This window comes from Erpetoichthys calabaricus, chromosome 17, assembly GCF_900747795.2.
Source record: "Erpetoichthys calabaricus chromosome 17, fErpCal1.3, whole genome shotgun sequence".
Taxonomy (NCBI): domain Eukaryota; kingdom Metazoa; phylum Chordata; class Cladistia; order Polypteriformes; family Polypteridae; genus Erpetoichthys; species Erpetoichthys calabaricus.
In genome coordinates this window covers 10,556,012-10,576,608 of record NC_041410.2, presented here as the reverse complement: position 1 = coordinate 10,576,608, position 20,597 = coordinate 10,556,012, and the positions used below count along the sequence as shown (strand labels likewise).

At 41.0% G+C, this 20,597-nt stretch overlaps 1 protein-coding gene across 1 annotated transcript in view; it reads right to left on the bottom strand.

Annotated features, from left to right (window-relative positions):
* The window catches only part of stxbp2 (syntaxin binding protein 2), an 80,249-nt gene that overhangs the window by 29,941 nt on the left and 29,711 nt on the right, over window positions 1–20,597 (bottom strand). The window contains exons 2-6 of the mRNA XM_028823910.2: window positions 20,016–20,065; window positions 15,762–15,843; window positions 12,024–12,100; window positions 11,548–11,626; window positions 9,998–10,101 (exon numbers count right to left, since the gene is read on the bottom strand). Of these exons, the coding sequence (XP_028679743.1) occupies window positions 9,998–10,101; window positions 11,548–11,626; window positions 12,024–12,100; window positions 15,762–15,843; window positions 20,016–20,065 (392 nt within the window). The remainder of the gene's footprint in view (window positions 1–9,997; window positions 10,102–11,547; window positions 11,627–12,023; window positions 12,101–15,761; window positions 15,844–20,015; window positions 20,066–20,597) is intronic.

Below are 20,597 nucleotides of genomic sequence, written 5' to 3'. Positions count from 1 at the left end.
CACCCTCTGGAAATGACCATCTATCTGTCACTGCCAGGTGTTACGTGGGCGACCCCCTTGGCCTGGTCCAGCCACTCGGGTCCCCAACAATGAGGATACTACGAGCTGAATAACCTTCGGGGAATCGCGCGACATAGCCGTGGTGCCGTAACTGACGCTCCCTCACAATGCAGGTCACGTGCCTCATTCGGGATTTTCCGGAGAGACACATTACCAAAGGAGTCCAGTCTTGGTCTCAGGTCACAGGATAGTATCCATGTCTCGCAACCATATAGCAAGACAAGAAGCACCAGGACTCTAAAGACTTGGGCCTTCGTCCTTTTGCACAGATATCGGGAGCGCCACACACCCCTTTCCAGCAACCTCATGACTCCCCAGGGTCTCCCAATCCGTCTATTGACTTCATAGTAAGAGTCACCAGAGACATGAATGTCACTGCCCAGGTAAGTAAACCTCTCGAGGTCGACACACTCTCTCCGCAGACAATCACACTGCTGATGGCAGTGCCTAAGAGGTCATTAAAGGCCTGGATCTTGGTTTTTATCAGGACACTTGTAAGCCCAGACATTCAGAGCCCTCACTTGAGAGCCCCGATCAGAGCCTCCATTGACTCTGCGAAGATCACAGCATCATCAGCAAGATCAGTGAATCTTTCTTCACCAACAGATGCCCTTCAGCCGCTGGACCCCACGACCTTGCCCAACACCCAGTCTATATAAGCATTGAACAGAGTAGGAGCAGAACACACCCCTGATGAACCCCAGAATCAACTAGAAAAAACACTGAGGTTCTGCCTCCACTCTGCACAGCACTCACAGTACCAGTGGACAGGCCAGCCATGATATCCAGCAACCTCGAGGGGATCCCGCGAACCCTCAGGATGTCCCATAAGGCAGCTCAATCAACTGAGTCAAACGTTTACATTTGTCATATTTACAGGGTTTATTAAGGCTATTGAGGTTGATCCTGCGGTAAAACAACTGCGGTAAAACCAAGACATAGTTTGGGTTAGTAAGTAGCATATAACCAAGAGAGCTGTGCTGTTCTGTGTGTCACGATGACACCAGTATGTTTCTTAGAGCTGATGATAGTGAATCCCTATATTGAGAATCTCATGCAGAATATAATGGAGTGACTGGCAATTGGCACCACTCGAGACTTTGTCTGGATAGGATCGCTAGGTGTATGTGTGTGTGTGTAAATCTATGTGAGATAAGCAAACTTTAACAGAAATACAATTTTTGGGTGGAGTGTTCCTTTCACCCCCTGGACGCCTCCCTAGGGGGGGTGCTCCGGGCATGTCCCACTGGGAGAAGGCCACGGGACAGACCCAGGACACGCTGGAGGGATTACATTTACCAGCTGGCCTGGGAACGCCTCAGGGTCCCCCCAAAAGAGCTGGAGGAGGTGGCCAGGAAGAGGGAGGTCTGGGCTTCCCTGCTTATGCTGCTGCCCCTGCGACCCGACTTCAGATAAGTGGTGAACAATGGATGGATGGATGGTATTCCTTTCACAGGAGACCATAAAATGGCCCAGCATAGCAATTATGGGTGTGCGTTAAGCGTGTCCTGCAACACACTTTTGTCTCATCCATGTCTGGTCCCTTTGCTGTCCCAGAATGCTGATGAGAAGGGTTTTTGGCTCTAACTGAGCCTACAGTAGAAAAAATAGAAAAGTGTCAAAAGAATGTTTTTTAGCGACTAATGCTCATTTTTGAAGAAAGCAGAGTGTGATATGATAAAATACCCTGGCATATACAGCATAACAAGTAAGCAAAAAGATTTGCCCTTAGCATACTTAGAGGCAGAAAACAAAATTTGAAAGCATTTCAATAAATCAATATCCACAGCAAAATTGTAATCCCTTGATGCTGAATTGTATGCATTAAAAAAGAAAATTAGTACATAAAAGCATACCCACCCACAATATGGCCCGTTCTGCATATTAAACATTAACTAACTGGGGATGGTTTGACTTTATATAACAAGTGACACTACAACAATAAATGTAAAGCTGTGTATAGAGAATTGTGAAATTCTTACCTATACGTTTGGCAATAGTGCAACACATCGGGCAGCGCAATGATCGACAAATATTAATTGCTAAACATGGACTTTAACGTGAAACTTCAAATCTAAACAAAAGGCCATTTGGCAATGTGGAAAATTCAAACTGTACGGACAATACCTATCAAAGGTAGAGCAATTATTCAAAATTTCTTTATAAAGTGAATAAAATTATACTTAGTATTCAGAATTCATCAAATAATAGAAACAAAAGGAAGATGACAGAATGTCCTTGAGTAACTGTTAATCTATAATTTATAGTTATAACTAACAATGGATTAATAATTTATTTACACTGAAATAGACCTTGCAAAATTGCCTTCTTACTTGGACTCTAAATTGCTAACAAAACAAAATCTATTTATCTATAAACAAAACCTTTGCTATTTAAACCTTAACTTTAGGATAAACACCTTTGAAAAATAAAAGACAATCCACAAAGATGTAGACACATTCATTTACTTTCTTTTAAATACAAATCTCAGCCAATAATTAAATGTCTGCCTCATCTTTAAGAGGCTTGAATACTTTAGATTTGTTCTTTATTTAGAAGTAAAATAAAGAGAAGCAGAATAAAGAAAGTGCAAGATGAATAGAGCAACATCTATGAGCAAGGTTACAACAATAAATGCACTGAGCTAAGGAGAAGGAAAACAAACGAGATGCTGCAAGCAGTTACGAATGTGACCTACTCCAATCTAATTAACAATGCCAGCTTGTTATAAATATTGCTATAATCATGCACACCATGTGCTGCCACCTGAGATTTTATTTGAAGACCTTCATTTATCAAGTCACTTTTAGTACACTTTTAAACTGTTGTGCAACCTGCCTTTGGGCTTTGCTGTGGCACATTTGCTATTAAATATTTTGAGTCATAAACGCCGCTTATTAACTCTCACTTGGAACCACCATGAATGCTAAAGGGGATGTTACTTGTAAATGGATTTGAACAAACATAAGCAATATATATTTGGATGCTTACCTAGAGTACATGCAAGATACGGAGAAAACTCCGTTGATAACACTGGTCAACATGCATTTTGCTATTGGGAGTCCTTCACCTTTACTTTAAACAGGTTTCACTTGCTGACTCCAAATCTGAAAACCGTTTTCGCCCAGCAGCACGTCCCGTTTTTTAGTTATGATGTTCCAGGTCTTGGGCAACTAGGGTGACTGGGCAGTTAAGGCGGATAACCATTTTGATAAATACCGGTAATTCCACTAGGGATGCCATTGAGATAAATGATTTCGCCACACGTTACTAACAGCTGTGAGTTGTTTATCTTGTCATTATTAATTTTTTTTTATTATTAATGTTTAATTAGCAGAAAAAATATTTGTTACTGATTACCAGGTCTTATATGACTCTAATGCATAATGACACAACTCAGACATGACAGTGCAATAGGTAGTCGCTTTTACTGTTAAACATAACATTGCATTTCAGGACATTTCGTTCGTTAGATTCACCGTTACTTTGACAATTCTGTCAAGGCGATGGACAGAAACGGAAATGCTTTTCAGCATTTAAGAAATAAGTTTGGTCTCGAGAAAAGTGAAGATTAAATTAAGGAAGGTGTTTTTGTTGTTCCTGAAATTTGTGAACTGATACTTGTCGATAAGTTCAAAAGGAAACTGAAGCCCACAGAATCAGCAGCATGGGGAGCATTCGTGCGGGTTGTGCAGAATTTTCTTGGCAGTCATAGAGCAGAGAATTACGCTGATCTTGTGGAGAACCTGCTGAAAGTATATCAGCTTAAGGGAGCCCGAATGTCACTGAAGATGCATTTTTTACATTCTCATCTCGACTTTTTTCCACCAAATCTTGGCGACGTCAGCGATATGAGCATGGGGAAAGATTTCATCAAGATATAAAGGTGACAGAAAACCGATATCGGGGAAAATTCACTCCGAGCCCCTTTACTAACAAGCACTGTCTCCGCACTTTTCTTCATACATTTGGTTGGCCCTCCACTCACATGCTTCAATCCTGCGGATTCATTACGAGGACGACGACAAACCATTGATACCACTGGTTAGCAAGCATTTTGCTACTGGGATTCTTTCATCTGTACGACTCCAAATCTGAAAACCGTTTTCGTCCAACATGTCCCATTTTTTAGTTATGATGTTCCAGGTCTTGGACAACTAGGGTGACTGGACAGTAAAGGTGATGTGTTTCAGCATTTAAGAAATAAGTTTGGTCTTGAGAAAAGTGAAGCCAAAATTAAGGAAGGTGTTTTTGTTGGCCCTGAAATCTGTGAACTGATGCTTGACAAAGAGTTCAAAAGGAAACTGAAGCCAACTGAATCAGCACCCTCATTCGTGCGGGTTGTCTAGAATTTTCTTGATAAGCACAGAGCAGAGAATTATACTGAGCTTGTGGAGAACCTGCTGAAAGCATATCAGCTTACGGGAGCCAGAATGTCACTGAAGACGCATTTTTTACATTCTCATCTCAACTTTTTTCCACCGAATCTTGGCGATGTCAGCGATGTGCAGATTTCATCAAGATATAAAGGTGATGGAAAACCAATATCAGGGAAAATTCCCTCTGAGCATGATGGGTGACTACTGTTGGTTCTTGCAAAGAGAGACGGATGTGCAGTACAAGCGCAAAAGCGAGTGCCCGAAACATTTTTGGACATGCTGACCTCACTTTTATATTGAGGTAAACTGACATACAGTAAATATACTTTAACGTGTCTTTGGTATCGTCTTCAGGTTTGTTTTCAGAATAAACACATCAAAACAATTTTGGTGGGACAGAGTCCAAACTCCAGATATCGTGTTGATATAGTATATTGATATTCAAAAGTATCAAAACGTCAATGATGTGTATTTCAAAAACCTGACGTGCTAGCTTAATTCCGATTTTATATATGGAAACGGTGTAAAAAATGTAATAAAGAGCTGCTCTGAAGTTCCCAGTAGCAAACACAAAATATTTTTTTGTAGACCAGTGTAATTAGTTTACATTTTTATTTTTTTACATGCATTGTTCTATACTGTAGACAAGAGAAGCAGATTTTCAAATTGTGCCTTGTCATCGGTAAAGAAATGCTAGGGTGTGAGCTGGGCTACCGCTTTTACTTGCAAATAAATAATAATAATAAAAAATAAGTGGCACCTGATAGTGTGAAGGGTTAACAAAACCAAATTTAGCCATTGGCTTCAAAATGACAGGCTGTGTGTGTGGAGTGCGGCCCAACCACAGGGTCGGAGCTCCTCAATGCGGGTAATTGATCTCTTGAACGAGATAACACTTTTTTTGGGAGAGGCCCGCTTTTGTAGCTCCCAAACCCAAAAGGGTTCCGTCAATCACCCTCAGTGCACATCTTCTCCGAGCTGTGAGTGATAAGAGAGATAGAGAGCTAGCGATTACATCCCCGGTGTCCTAGAGTGGTAGTGCTTACCTTAGACAAGCCTGGAAGGTGACCCTCTGATGCAAATGCATGACAGCCTACATGTTCTCATTACAATTCATTGTGAATTTCCCCTTGGGATTAATAAAGTATCTATCTATCTATCTATCTATCTATCTATCTACAGGTTGTAATATAAGTCACCGTATATTGCCAGTAACAGAAACCACAAGGAAGGGCTTCCAGGTTTGTCTACTGTGCAGTCAGTCAGTGTGCGATTCTGTTCTGCACAGAAGCATCACACAACACTATACCAACTAGATGGGTGTTTTTAAATGGCCTCTAGATAAAAATGCTGTGTGTGTGTGTGATTTTTTTTATATTATTATATACAGGTTCCAGGTATCATTCGGAGAGACTTAAGCCATCAGCATATGACAACTTAGACTTTGCAGTTCTTGTAAGCAAATCATTCCCTTAACCATGGTGCCCCTCCCCACTTTGCCAGGTTAGTCTGAGATTTCCTGAACATCAAGTTTGCTGACCGATGGATCGATCAAAGCGGTCCCCTCAAATGGGCTCCATGATCCCCTAACCTTACACCTTGTGACTTTTTTTTGTGGGGCTATATCAAAAGCAAGGAGTCTGCCACTAAGCCCCGTAACCTGTCACAGCTTGAGGAAAGAGTCCGCACGGCCTGTAGCGAGGTCGGGGAAGAAACGCTGCAAAACGTCAGAGAGGCTTGTGTCCAAAGGTGGCTGAAAGATGTCGAAAATGGAGGCATGCAACTAGTCTTTCAAGGCGTTGGAACGTGATGGCAAGCCTAACAAGTAAAACTGCAACGACTCCTTTGTTGATGCTAGAAATATTAATAAACTCAGTTTCTTGTGTAATTTTTAGGAATGTTTTAAAAGTGTATAGTGACTTTTGGGACACCCTGTATATAAATAAATATAATATACACACACTCACACATATACAGTATATATAAATTTTAAAAACCTCAATATCAGCAAAGTCTCATTTAAGGTGTTTCCAGAAATTCCACATTTGGAATCTTTAAAATGACTTGAATAATTCAGATATTTTAAACTGTTCACCAAGGAAAAATGATCCAAATCAGAAATTGTCTTTAGCAGTGCTACACCAATTGAGAAAAGCCCACAAAACCCACTCTGTAGTGTTATAATGCATAAAAGGTTATAATAAGAGCGTTCAAGAGCAGTGGATGACACGGGGATGTAGATGACAGCACCGTATGTCGAGTTTCACAGCTTGACATTTAGCTTGTCATTGATTTTTTATAAGGCTGCTAGAAACTTCACAAAAAACTGCACTTGGTATTCTATTCAGGAAAAAGGCAATGCCATCATTTTTTATGTATTTTATTAAATTATCAGTCCAACTACAAAAACAAAAAGATGCCACAATGTCAGAAGATTCATAAGGTGTGCAGTCAGCGAAAGCTCTGAAGCACTTTAGAGATTGTCTACAACTACATATTTTTGGCATTCAAAGGTGAGAAGAAGCACAAAATTAAAAAACAATTCTCTACAGTACAAAAACATATAGATATATATATTTATATTTATTTATAGCTAGTAAAAATGAATGGAATGGAAACATGAATGAATTATGTATCTTAAAATAGTTTTTTATTCCTAAGCTTTCAACAACCTACCAGGTGTCATCATCAGAGGCAAATGATTAGACATACAGGAATCAAAGGCAATGGGGGGTGAAAGGGGGATGGTGGATCAATAAGGTGGGGTTTGGTGGGTGTTGGTCATAAAGTCTTTGTTATTATTTAGGCGTTCTTCTTTTTAAGCCTGTATATGCTGGATGTTGCTATATTGCTATACTAGCCAACCCGCGGAGTAGCATACGCCGCATAATTATGTATTGATGGGTGAACACTTCCTGAAAGACACAGTTGTCCAAATGGGGTGGGTTTGAGGATACGACTGTAGGTGACTGAAAAGATGGAACTCTGAAGAGGGCAACATACAATTGTCCGTGACTGAAAACTGGAGGACCGCCGTCACGCCTCCAACTCCCAGAGCAAGGGATGGGGCTGGACGGCGCTCGGGCGCAGAGGGCGGAACGGAGGGAGAGGGGAAGGACGCCCATTCCGCACTTACTGAGAATTCCTCGTTCGTGGGGAACAATTGCAAGCCCCGGTTTCCATCACGAATTGGGTTCAATGGCTTAGCCACACCTGTCGGCTCCGGGTAGACACACGTTAATCCATTCAGTGTAGCGCACGTGCAGCACCGGAAATCTAAGGGCATCACAGACCTGTTATTGCTCAATCTCACGTGGCTGAAAGCCACTTGTCCCTCTAAGAAGTTGGACGCCGACCGCTCTTTTGTCGCATAACTATTTAGCAGGAGGGAGTCTCGTTCGTTATCGGAATTAACCAGACAAATCGCTCCACCAACTAAGAACGGCCATGCACCACCACCCACAGAATCGAGAAAGAGCTATCAATCTGTCAATCCTCTCCGTGTCCGGGCCGGGTGATGTTTCAAATTAAGCGAAAGGCTCCACACCTGGTGGTACCCTTCTGTCAATTCCTTTAATTTTCAGCTTTGCAACCATACTCCCCCCAGAACCCAAAGACTTTGGTTACCTGGTTGGCTGCCCGGTGGGTCATGGGAATAACGCCGCCAGATCTCCAGTTGGCATCATTTATGGTTGGAACCACAGGGTTGGATAATGGATGGAACTACAACGGTATGTGATCGTCTTCGAACCTCCAACTTTCGTTCTTGATTAATGAAAACATTCTTGGCAAATGCTTTTGCTCTCACTCGAATTGTTGGCGGGCGTGGCTCTGTTGTGCGTGTGCCATGGTCGGCTGCTTAGTGAATTGTTGGTGGGCGGGGCTCTGTGTGTTGGTGGGCGTAGCTCCATCTTGCTTGCCATAGACTTAGTAAATTCTTAGAGTTGGTGGGCGTGGCTCTGAGTTGTCGTCGTATCCCATGGTCTTAAGAGTTGGTGGGCGGGGTGCTGGTAACAGTCAGGCGGACGTGCGGGCAGGCGTTCTTGTCCCATGCTCTTAGAGTTGGTGGGCGTGGCTCTGTGAGTTGTCATCGTATCCCATGGTGTTAGAGTTTTTGGGCGGGTCTCTGTGAGTTGGCGGGCGTGGCTGTGTCGTGCGTATCCAATGGTTGTCTTGCGTGCCCTGTCGGCTGCTTAAGATATATAACTTTTCCTCCCTGTTCTGCACTAAGGGAATCCCTTTTTGCTAAAATGACTATTACGTCCACATCATACACCCAAAAAAAAACAAACAAGAAAGATGATGTTGAAAACGCTTAAAAGTTGCATTTATTTATCATGACTCCAACTCAGTAACAGCTTCATTTTAATTTAATCCTGATGCTCTGCATATTCAATTAATTATCATTATCATTCATGGTGGCTCCGTAATCCGTACTAACCAATACTTTCTCTGCTGTTCTTTTCCAGTTTTCTGTGGTGGCACAGCATCGTGATGTCCTTACATTGATGGATTAAAGGCCAGAAGTCCACATGACCGTCACCATCAAGTTCTTCCACGTGAACCCTGAATACCATGAGGATTGACTGAGGTCATTTATGTTAGGTAGAATGCCTAGAGGGGACTGGGTGGTCTCGTGGCCTTGGAACCCCTGCAGATTTTATTTTTTTTCTCCAGCTGTCTGAGTTTTTTTTTGTTTTTTCTGTCCTCCCTGAACATCAGACCTTACTTTTATTCTATGTTAATTAGTGTTCCCTTATTTTAATTCTTATTTATTTTGTATTTTTTCTCTCTTTCTTCATCTTGTAAAGTACTTTGAGCTACATTGTTTGTATGAAAATGTGCTATAAAAATAAATGTTGTTGTAGTTGGCTAACATTGCACTTGATATTATATCATTGGTGTAAAGAGATGTATACAACACAAAATCAAAAGTGAAAAGATTATCAGGAAGAGGATATGCCTCAAACGTGCACATATCCGAGATGCTTCCATAAGTAGAAGGTCAATTCATCTGTGCAGTCTCTCTGACTGGCACTAAGTAATCCTGAGGTACTCCATGCGTGGATATGACTATATAAGTAACCAATTGAGGAAGGTCCACAATTCAGCCGGATGTGGCTTATTTAACAATATTGTAGTAAAAAATACATGTTTGGAATGTTGTGAGCATACAACTGGCCGACTTGACAAGTGGATTATGCACCACGAGTAACGCGAGATTTTTCATTTGACGTTTTCATATTTGTTGCCATTATTTAGTGTTGGTCACAATACACACCTACTATATCAGAAACTTTATTATCTCTTTTCTGCATGAAAGCAGGACATTAAAGCTCTTGTCAGCCGGCATTACAAAACTACACAGGGCAACATTAAAAAATATATACATATAATTTTTATGTAAAGTATTCCTTTAACATTTTCCCTCTTACACCCCCTCCAGAATCTTCAGCTTTAGTTCAAAGGAAAATGGTAAATTCCAGTCTTAAAACAACAAGTACATTTAAGAACATAAAATGAAGATGAAATCAGTTAACATGTAAAACTATGCTTACCTGAGATTCATAAGGCAGAAAAGCAACTCCAATTTCTTTAAGTGTTTTAATAACTTTCGACACCCGTGCCCTTCCTAGTTCACTAAAGAGGGCATCAGGACAGTCTGTAAAACATAAGAATAGACTAGTTACAATTAAAGAACATGCCACAGCTCAGATTTGTATCTATACAGTGGAACCTCGGTTTGCGAGCATAATTCGTTCAGAAAACATGCTCGCAGTCCAAAGCACTCGTATATCAAAGTGAATTTCCCCATAAGAAATAATGGAAACTCAGATGATTTGTTCCACAACCCAAAACTATTCATATAAAAATGATTAATAAAAAATATAAAGTAAAAATACATAAAACAAATTAACCTGCACTTTACCTTTGAAAAAGAATCATGGCTGGTGTGAGTGAGTTTCTAAACTCTTGTGGGATTCCACCCAACAGGACAACACGCGGATGAGCGTCCCAAAGCAATCGTAGGCTCCCAGTGCTGTAGCAGTTCGCCATAAAAGCGAATCTGAAAAGATCGCGGACATGCTATAAGCACCTGCCATCGATGGGTGATACAAGGAACATTACAAAATGCGCAGGGCACAGTACTACTTGGCCACGGCCCTGCCTGACTGCTGCGTCTGTGTATAGGAGAGTGGCAGATCCCGCTACAATAAATAACTGCTCTGTTGCTGTTTCAAGCTGAATAAAGCTGGTGTTGCTAAAGTACTGAGACTCAGCTTCGTGTTTTGGGGTGCAAGACGGGGACTCGCATGTCACAGCACACACGCGCGCACACACACACAGTCACAATGCTGTAGTAAACAGTATACGCTCATACAGATGTGGACTATATGAGTGAGGCACGCCAACTCAGACGGAGAATAGGAGACGATTGCCCACAATCCCGCAGAGAGAAAGAGAGAGAGAAGAACCATCAGCTCAGTTGTGATCACATGACGCTCAGCAGACAAAGCGTATACATACTACTCGTATTGCAGCACCTCGCTCGTTTATCAAGTCAAAATTTATTCAAAATTTTAGCTTGTCTTGCAAAACACTCATAAACCAAGTTACTTGCAAACAGAGGTTCCACTGTACTTGGCATTTGGAAACCATCTATGCTCAAGGATAACTAACACTTATCAAACACATAAAGAAGATCTAGAACAAACGGATCCATACTCGATGAGTGCTATGCTATTTCGTGGGTATCATTTTTGCACAGTGCTTAATGCTTATTCTTAGTTAAAATTCCGTGCCCAGTCATTTTCTCTGTGACGTTTACACATTGTCCTTATGTCCGCACACATTTTCTTCTAGTTACTCAGGTTTTCCTCTCATATCCTCAAAGACTAGTGTGTCATGTTGATTGAAGACTCTAAACTGGCCATTTGCGAGTGTTGGGGAGTGTGAATGAGTATGCAGACAAGTCCATTTGGGGTTGGTTCTGACTCCAAGGAGCTGTGTGAATAGGATATGGGAGTCTCGATGTGGGGGATTTACAATAATACAAACACATATAGCATGGCACTAATGAAAAAATATTAAAGGCAAAAAAACTTACAGTCTGTAAAAAATATATGAGCAGCTTTGTACATATAGCTGGGGGTCTCTCTGAAGTCGTTAATCACCGATTGAACTGACTGAAAGAGACAAGTGAACAAAAATTCAATTCAAACAACTAACACAATTTATCCAAGTCTATTTGTGGACAAGCAAAGAAAGACGATGAGCAATCATCCCAGGGAAAGACAACTCTTAGGGAGCATACATTAAAATTCCTGATAAATGTTAAATAAATACATACACACTAATGCTAGCTGTAAGGCCTAACAAAACTGCAAAGATAAATCCAATAAACTTCTTGATTAGAAATATTAAACAAACAAGCCTCCCTCTGACAGATACCTTTTGAAGCACAGCAATTAATTATATCCTGATTGATTGCAAATGGGAAGTACAGATTATTAAAGTCAGTAACAGTTTACAAAAAGATAAATCAAATTCAGATTAAAAACTTCAAACAAGCATAATGGGTACCTTTTCAGTGGGTGAAATCAGATAAATTGCTTCTAAGGTTGGGATTGCCTGGCGTCTTTTGTTGATGTCCTCTACAACTGTAAATACACAAAAAAATGTTTTAAATTAAAGCACATATTAAAAGTCATAAAATGGCGATTGTGCATTCATGCTGCCTTACCCTCAAACCTCTAAATGTTAGACCAAAGTAATAATAATAATTCATTACATTTATATAACGCTTTTCTCAGTACTCAAAGCACTATCCACACAGGGAGGAACCGGGAAGCGAACCCACAATCTTCCATAGTTTCCTTACTGCAAAGCAGCAGCACTACCACTGCGCCACTAGCAGAAGTCCCATAACATTCACCTGCCCCATTTCCTAATCTGCTACATCACAAGCAAAATTACAAAATAAATTAAAATTGTTAAAGAAAAAAAAAATAAACTGCTCAAAAAAAATTAAAGGAACACTTTGAAAACACATCAGATCTCAAAGAGAAAAAAAATCCTGCAGGCTATCTCTACTGATATGGTGATGTGTTAGGAACGGAAGGATGGCACATCATTTGATGGAAATGAAGATGATCAACCTACAGAGGGCTGAATTCAAAGTCACCCCGAAAATCAAAGGGACAAAATGATGTGGCAGGTAGGCAGGCGAGTCCATTTGGCCGAAATTTCATTGCAGCAACTCCAAATTGTACTCAGTAGTTTGTATGCATCCCCCACCCCATGCCTGACAACGTCCTAATGATACAACAACGGATGGTGTCCTGGGGGATCTCCTCCCAGATCTGGTCCAGGGCATCACTGAGCTCCTGGACAGGCTGAGGCGTCGGACCAAAACACTCAGAGGTGTTCTATTGGATTGAGTTCAGGCAAGTGAGCGTGGGGGCCAGTCAATGGTATCAATGCCTTCGTCCTCTCGCCACATGACGCCGGGCATTGTCGTGCACCCGAAAGGAACCAGCACAGGGTCTAACGATGGGTCCAAGGATTTCACCCCAGTGCTCACCATTGTCTAGCCTGTAGAGGTCTGTGCGTCCCTCCATGGATATGCCTCCCCAGACTGACCATCACTGACTCACCACCAAACCGGTCACGCTGAACGATGTTACAGGCAACATAACATTCTCCACGGCTTCTCCAGACCCATTCAGGTCTGTCACATGTGCTCAGGGTGAACCTGCTCTCATCTGTGAAATGCACAGGGCACCAGAGGCGGACTACCAATTCTGGTATTCTATGGCAAATGCTAATCGAGCTCCACGGTGCCCACTAGAGGACGTCAAGCTCTCAGGTCACCCTCATGAAGTCTGTTTCTGATTGTTTGGTCAGAGACATTCACACCAGTGGCCTGCCTGCTGGAGGTCATTTTGTAGGCTCTGCCAGTGCTCATCCTGTTCCTCCATGCCCAAAGGAACAGACACCAGTGGGTCCTGCTGATGGTTTAAGGACCTTCTACGAGGGGCCCTGTCCAGCTCTCCTAGAGTAATCTCCTCCATGCCATTTAGACTGTGCTGGGAGACACAGCAAACCTTCTGGCAATGACATGTATGGATGTGCCATCCTGGAGAAGTTGGACTACCTGTGCCACCTCTGTAGGGTCCAGGTATGGCCTCATGCTACCAGTAGTGACACTGATTGTAGCCAAATGCAAAACAAGTGACAAAACAGATGAGGAGGGACAAATGTCAGTGGCCTCTCTCCACCTGTGAAACCATTCATTCCTGTTTTGGGGGTCGTCTCATTGCTGCCCCTCTAGTGCACCAACTGATTAATAACCCGCTCTGCTACTTCACTGACCAGATCAATAGCCTACAAGTTTCATTAATTTGATGCTATACTCGAATTAAAAAGTTTTGCAGTATATATTTAAATTCAGGCGGCCCAGTGGGTAGTGCTGCTGCCTCGCAGTTAGGGTTCGCTTCCCGGGTCCTCCCTGCGTGGAGTTTGCATGTTCTCCCCGTGTCTGCGTGGGTTTCCTCCCACAGTCCACAGACATGCAGGTTAGGTGGATTGGCGATTCTAAATTGTCCCTAGTGTGTGCGCCCTGCGGTGGGCTGGCGCCCTGCCCGGGGGTTTGTTTCCTACCTTGCGCCCTGTGTTGGTTGGGACTGGCTCCAGCAGACCCCCGTGACCCTGTAGTTAGGATATAGCAGGTTGGATAATGGATGGATGGATGGATATTTACATTCAACTAAGCCAAGAATAAAGTATAGCAGCCCCAGCCCCCTCGACTTCACAGATATCATGCAGATGGTTTTGAGTACTTGCAGACAAGACCTCCACAAATTCAAAAGAATATTGAAGCCAGTATCAGAACCTGAAGAAGAGTAGCAAGTGCTATAGCAAGAAGGCAGTTGTCCACCCATTGCCACAGTGTGGCAGCCCACTGTTCACTTTTACTGCCATCCATTTTTGTTTAGCTTTGACACTTTGAATATCTGATGGATTATCATTTCTTCTTAAAAAAAGTAATTAACTGTTAAGTCTCTGAGAGGTGTTTCAGCTTCTCTTTCTAAATAGTAGGAGTTGCTGCTAGCTTATAGGTAGCTTTTTATTCTTCGAAAGCTCCACATCAAGCAGCATGGGGAGGTCCTGCTTGTGAAGGATGTGCTCCAGGTTGTGTTACATATTGTCGAGAAGTTACAGAATGATTCAAAGCACCAAAAAAACCACAATTTTGCAGCTCTCTCTTGGGACCGCCAGTGCCTAAAAGAGCATTCACTACTCCCTTAGACATGTTCACAGTTCTACTCACAATCCCCAACTCAACCTTACAAAGAAGAATCTTTGAAAGATTCTTACAAAGAAGATCTGTTTCCACTTTCACATTAAGGATCAATTTTTCTGTTCACCTGTGTCAAAATGCCAAGTAGTACGACAACAAAATGTGAAAACTTTCTAGGGGGTGAATACTTTTTATAGACACTGTATTTACTTCTGTTGTGTGTGGAGACTGGGATTTTAAAAATTAAATACACATTGACCAGGGTCAGTAAGAAAGAAAAAGAAAGGGGTTATCTTTTATTTTCCTTCAGTGACTCATGAGATATAACAAAATCTAATCCCACAAATTTACATAAGCCAATTAAATTTTATTTTTCTAAATGGGCTTAGAATTCAAGTTTTATACATATTCATTAAAAAAAACATGGATATGTTTACTCTCAATGTAAGTGCTCAAAATAATGCACATTTTCAACACACTATGGCTATTCAGTTGTTGAAAACAACTTTGAGCAATAAACCATCTGGTTGATACATTCCAGTCATTCCAAAAGATGGAGCATCACAAGAATTGTTAGTAATAAAATGCATTGCATTTGTCATTCCAACAGATGGCACATCAAACATTAACACTGCTTTTAGGAAGCCCCTACCAAATGGCATATCGCATATCAGAGTGTTATGTATTGGCTTTGTCATTCTAAAAGATGCCAAATCACAAAGACATGCAATGACAAAATGTATTCCAACAGATGGTGCATCACAAACATAAGCACTGCATTTACAAATGGCATACCAAATGGCATATAACACAGACATATGCATTGCATTTGTCATTCCAAAAGATGGCGCAAAACAAACATCAATGCTGCTTTTATGAATCCCATACCAAATGGCATATAATAGAGATATAAGCAGTGAAGGATGCACTGCAAATGTTAACACCGAGGTCTCTGTTGATTACTTACAGCTAGTACAGTATATGAGCATTAGCACATTTTATTAATTTTGAATACATACTTGTAATGCCTTCTGCCATGATATCGGACATTTTGCAGCAGGATGACAGAATCCTCATGCTGGAGTGATCCACAATCAGAACCTAAGTGCAGACAAAATGCAAATTCACAACAAAGTTTTAAACACTACTCACAACTATGTAGAACAAGGAAAAAATACACTTTTTGTTAGATTTTTAACAATAGCATCTGGCATTTATCCTTTTCATATTAGAGGGCCAAACCTCCTGAATATATAGTTAGGAAGTCATGTGCCCACTTCTCTTGGGGGGTTTACAAGGCTCATCCCATGGGGAAAAAACTAAGGGGCAGACCCAGGGCACACTGGTGGCATATCATGTGAGGCCCTGGGGCATCTAGGAGGGTCTGGAAGAAGTTGCTGAAGGAAGGATGGTTTGGTCTCTCCATGCTATGGTAGCAACTATTAACAGAATATTTTCAGAATAAAAGCAAAGGGTTATTAGAGGTGACATTTAGCCCTGTTATGCACAATGTTTCAAGAAAAGAGAAATATTCTTCCATGTTTAAAACCAGTTTACATCTAATGCAGGGTCACAGGGAAAAGTAATAAAACAAAGTGTAAAATAATAAAACATAAAAAGCTATGATTTACAAGCTTAATTAGCTGTGAAACAAATAAAGTAAATTAATTGCACTACCTTGTTGTTATTAACTTTTATATTAAAAAAAAAATCAATGTAGTATCTTTTATTTAGCAGCAATTTAAAAACAAACACCAAAATTGATAAATTCTGCTCTAGACAGAACTGAGGTACACCTTGCATGACTCGGATACTAAACTGTACAACTGGCCATTTATAACCTGAATTACCATTTATAAGCTATTTGAACAATTAGTATTTTAACCATTTCTATTTAAAAATATGACTTTATCATGGCCCTAACATCAAATATACTAATGATGGATGGAGAAAAAAGCATCTTTTCCAACTAAAAAATTCAAGAAACCTACAACTTATATTTTTAGTTGGAGACCCTCTAACCCAGAGTAGAGCAAAGTCATTCCCGGAGGGCCACAGTGGCTTCAGGTTTTTTTTAATTGCTTAATAAGAAGCGATTATTGCTCAAGTAACGCTTTTCTGCTTTATTTCACTAGTCTCGCTCATTAGGATTTTGAACCCTTATTGCTTATTTTAGAGTTAAACAGCTGCATTCTCAGTTTTTAATTGCTCCGTTTTAGCAATTAGATGCAAATGACAAAAGAAACCAACAGATCTCCATTAAGCTCGTTTCCAGTTACACCCGTGTGTATTTATCATGCACTATTTTGTTTAATTAAATACTTGGAAGGAAAGTGATGGACTGAGAATTACTCCTCCATTTTAGGCTTCACATCATTTGGATGATAACCTTAGAAAGGAAAAAAAAATCTAGGATATGAGACTGACCTGACATGGCAGATTTAAAGCACTAACAAGCCATGAAATTAAATTACTGTCAACAATTGTTTTCTGATTAAGTAATTGGGTTGGAACAAAACCCTGCAGCCACTGCGGCCCTCCAGGACCGACTTTACCCATCCCTGCTCTGTTATTTGGGCGGGTCTAAATAAAACACCATCCATGACATCCTAACCCTGATCACCCTGCATGTTAATGTATTATTTCTGCCCTGAACTAAATATTACATTGTTTTTTTCAATTTCCTTTATTATTTTCTTGCATATTACTAACAGAAAATCAGCAAGTTTCCTAAATAAACTCTCAAGTACTGTCCTACCAATACTGATGCTCTGTGCAAGAGAGGACAGAGCCGACTATACTTCCTTAGAAGGCTGGCGTCCTTCAACATCTGCAATAAGATACTGCAGATGTTCTATCAGACGGTTGTGGAGAGCGCCCTCTTCTACGCGGTGGTGTGCTGGGGAGGCAGCATAAAAAAGTGGGACGCCTCATGCCTGGACAAACTGGTGAGGAAGGCAGGCTCTATTGTAGGCACGGAGCTGGACAGTTTGACATCCGTGGCAGAGCGACGGGCGCTAAGCAGACTCCTATCAATCATGGAGAATCCACTGCATCCACTGAACAGGATCATCTCCAGACAGAGGAGCAGCTTCAGCGACAGACTGCTGTCACCGTCCTGCTCCACTGACAGACTGAGGAGATCGTTCCTCCCCCACACTAAGCAACTCTTCAATTCCACTCGGGGGGGTAAACGTTAACATTATACAAAGTTATTGTGTGTTATACCTGCCTCACACTCTCCACCTTGCACTTTTTAACTTGCACTGTGTTTTTATCACTCTTTAATTAATATTGTTTTTTATCAGTATGCTGCTGCTGGAGTATGGGAATTTCCCCTTGGGGATTAATAAAGCATCTATCTATTGAATGTACTGTTCCAATGAGGTTCATATCCTCAAAATCCCTGCAAAACATTTTTAAAAAATGTGATTTATGACCTCCAAACAACTACTGACCAGTTCTCACTTACAGATATTAAAATGAATATGTAAATAAAGAAAAGGTGGTTAGGGACGTAACGTTTTGGTTGTACGGCCTTTTATCAGGTGCGTCAAGGTTACACAGCCAAAACACCGCATCTCTAAAAGCCACGTCACTATAGGACTTTTAGATGATTTTTAAGTCGTAGAATTCATTTTATAGAGTCTTAGCGAGTCGGAAGTGTGTGCCCATGACTGTCTATCGTGTAATGTGACATACCCAGTGACTCAGTCCAACTAGTCTGTGACTAGCCTCAACAAAATCAAACAGGTCTGAGTGTGGCAGAGCTAACAACCAATGGCTGCTTGGGCAGAATTACAATGCCAACGATGGAGCTACAAGGAGACTGCAGCTGAACTCACTGCACCTCTAAGGCCTTCGCATGGGTACCAGCTCTGTCAGGCAGCATGTTATTGGCTGTCAGAAAAAAAAAAGGGGCAGACTTACAACAGTCTGGAAATGTGAAACTGTGCTTGAACGTCACCATGCAGTCTCAAATTTGATGTCCCTAGCGATTACTAGTCTGTTAAATTGACAGTCAGGCAATGAGATCAGTTACGTCAACAGTCATCAAGTCTGACATCCCCTCCAACTAGCAGCTGAGTATTGTGACATTGGTTTTACATTCTTTTCTTTTTCAACATGGGAGTAGCCTTTACGGTTTTCCTTTTCTCACACACGCATTGACACAGCCCATCTGACTACAACTTACACCTAGTAAACACATAAGTACAACCTCTCTTATGACCCCATGTTTCTTTTAATGCTTTTTGGGGACCACTTTCTGCCTTCTTTCTTTCATACTGTGAATTGCCTCCTGTCTCGACTTTCCTTGCTTGAACTGCTGCTTTTTAAAAATCGTTATACTGCTTGCCTATTTCTAAGAGTCTACTCTCTTTTCTTTCTACAAGGAGAAAGCAAATTTGTGGGCGGTTTTAGTATACAAATGAAAAATCCAGCGAGAATGTCAGAGGGATAACGAGACAGGTATAAATGTGCCCTTTAGAAATGATCACCAACACTACCTAAACATTTCTGATTACAGAGACATTGTTTTTTCTCTCCTCCCGGTCATATGATCTTATCAACGGACTCCTCTTTAGAGACTTCCATCCATCCATCCATTATCCAACCCGCTATATCCTAACTACAGGGTCACGGGGTTTGCTGGATGCAATCCCAGCCAACACAGGGCGCAAGGCAGGAAACAAACCCCGGGCAGGGCGCCAGCCCACCGCAGGGCACACACACACACACACACCAAGCACACACTAGGGACAATTTAGAATCACCAATGCACCTAACCTGCATGTCTTTGGACTGTGGGAGGAAACCCACGCAGACACGGACAGAACATGCAAACTCCACGCAGGGAGGACCCGGGAAGTGAACCTCAGGTCTCCTAACTGTGAGGCTCTTTAGAGACTTACAATATGAAATTGTATATAAGGACGCTACTCTTCCACTCATTATATATCTATGTGTTAGAAGATCGCACTGATTTTTTTTCTTTGTTTACTTATTCATTATTATTCTTACCTAATTTTATTTATTTCTGCTTTTCTTGCAACTTTCTCTGTGACATATTGTAAAGCACCTTGAGCTACATTCTCTGCTTGAAATTGTGCTAAAGAAATAAAATATAATTTCAACATCAACATTTATCTCAGACTAGAAATAATATAACTTTCTCCATTCTGTTTAACCTAAATCTGTGTGTGTGAGAACTGAAAATACATCATTTGTAACATCAACTTTACACAAATTGTTTATGCTGTTTTTGGACTTACCTTCCATTCGCCGTCCTTTTTAACACTTTTTATTACACCGTTTAAAATCTCTGGTGGGAGGAAAAAAAGAAGAAAAAACATTTAGTCTCTCATTACTTTGATTGAGCCTGTCCTCTGCAGCCATCTATTCAGTTTAATGGCTGCTATCGGACTGATTGCTGACCTAAAGTGGCTTCCTATCCTTTCTGCAGTTTTGTACAATGTTTTCCACAAGTTACCTACCACCTCATTCATTTAAGTTTGTACAGTCCTAGTCCCGTCTCTTATTTCCACTACTGATAATATCTATCCATCATATTAAAATCCTTATAAGAGTTAGTTATTTATACATATCTTAGTTTGATTACTGCAGTACACTGTAGTTTATTGCCTGATTCTCTAAGAAAGCAAGTCTTTTAAGCCAAACATTTGTTTCCCTATAACCTGAACAAAACACAAACATTTTCCATAGCACCTTTCTATACATTATGAGCTGTCCCCCGCGGCTCTGCCCACGTAGTAGTGAAACAGGACAAACTTTAAAAATCAATAAAAAAAAAAATGTAATTTGTATTGAGAAGAATTTATATTGATAGCTTTCAT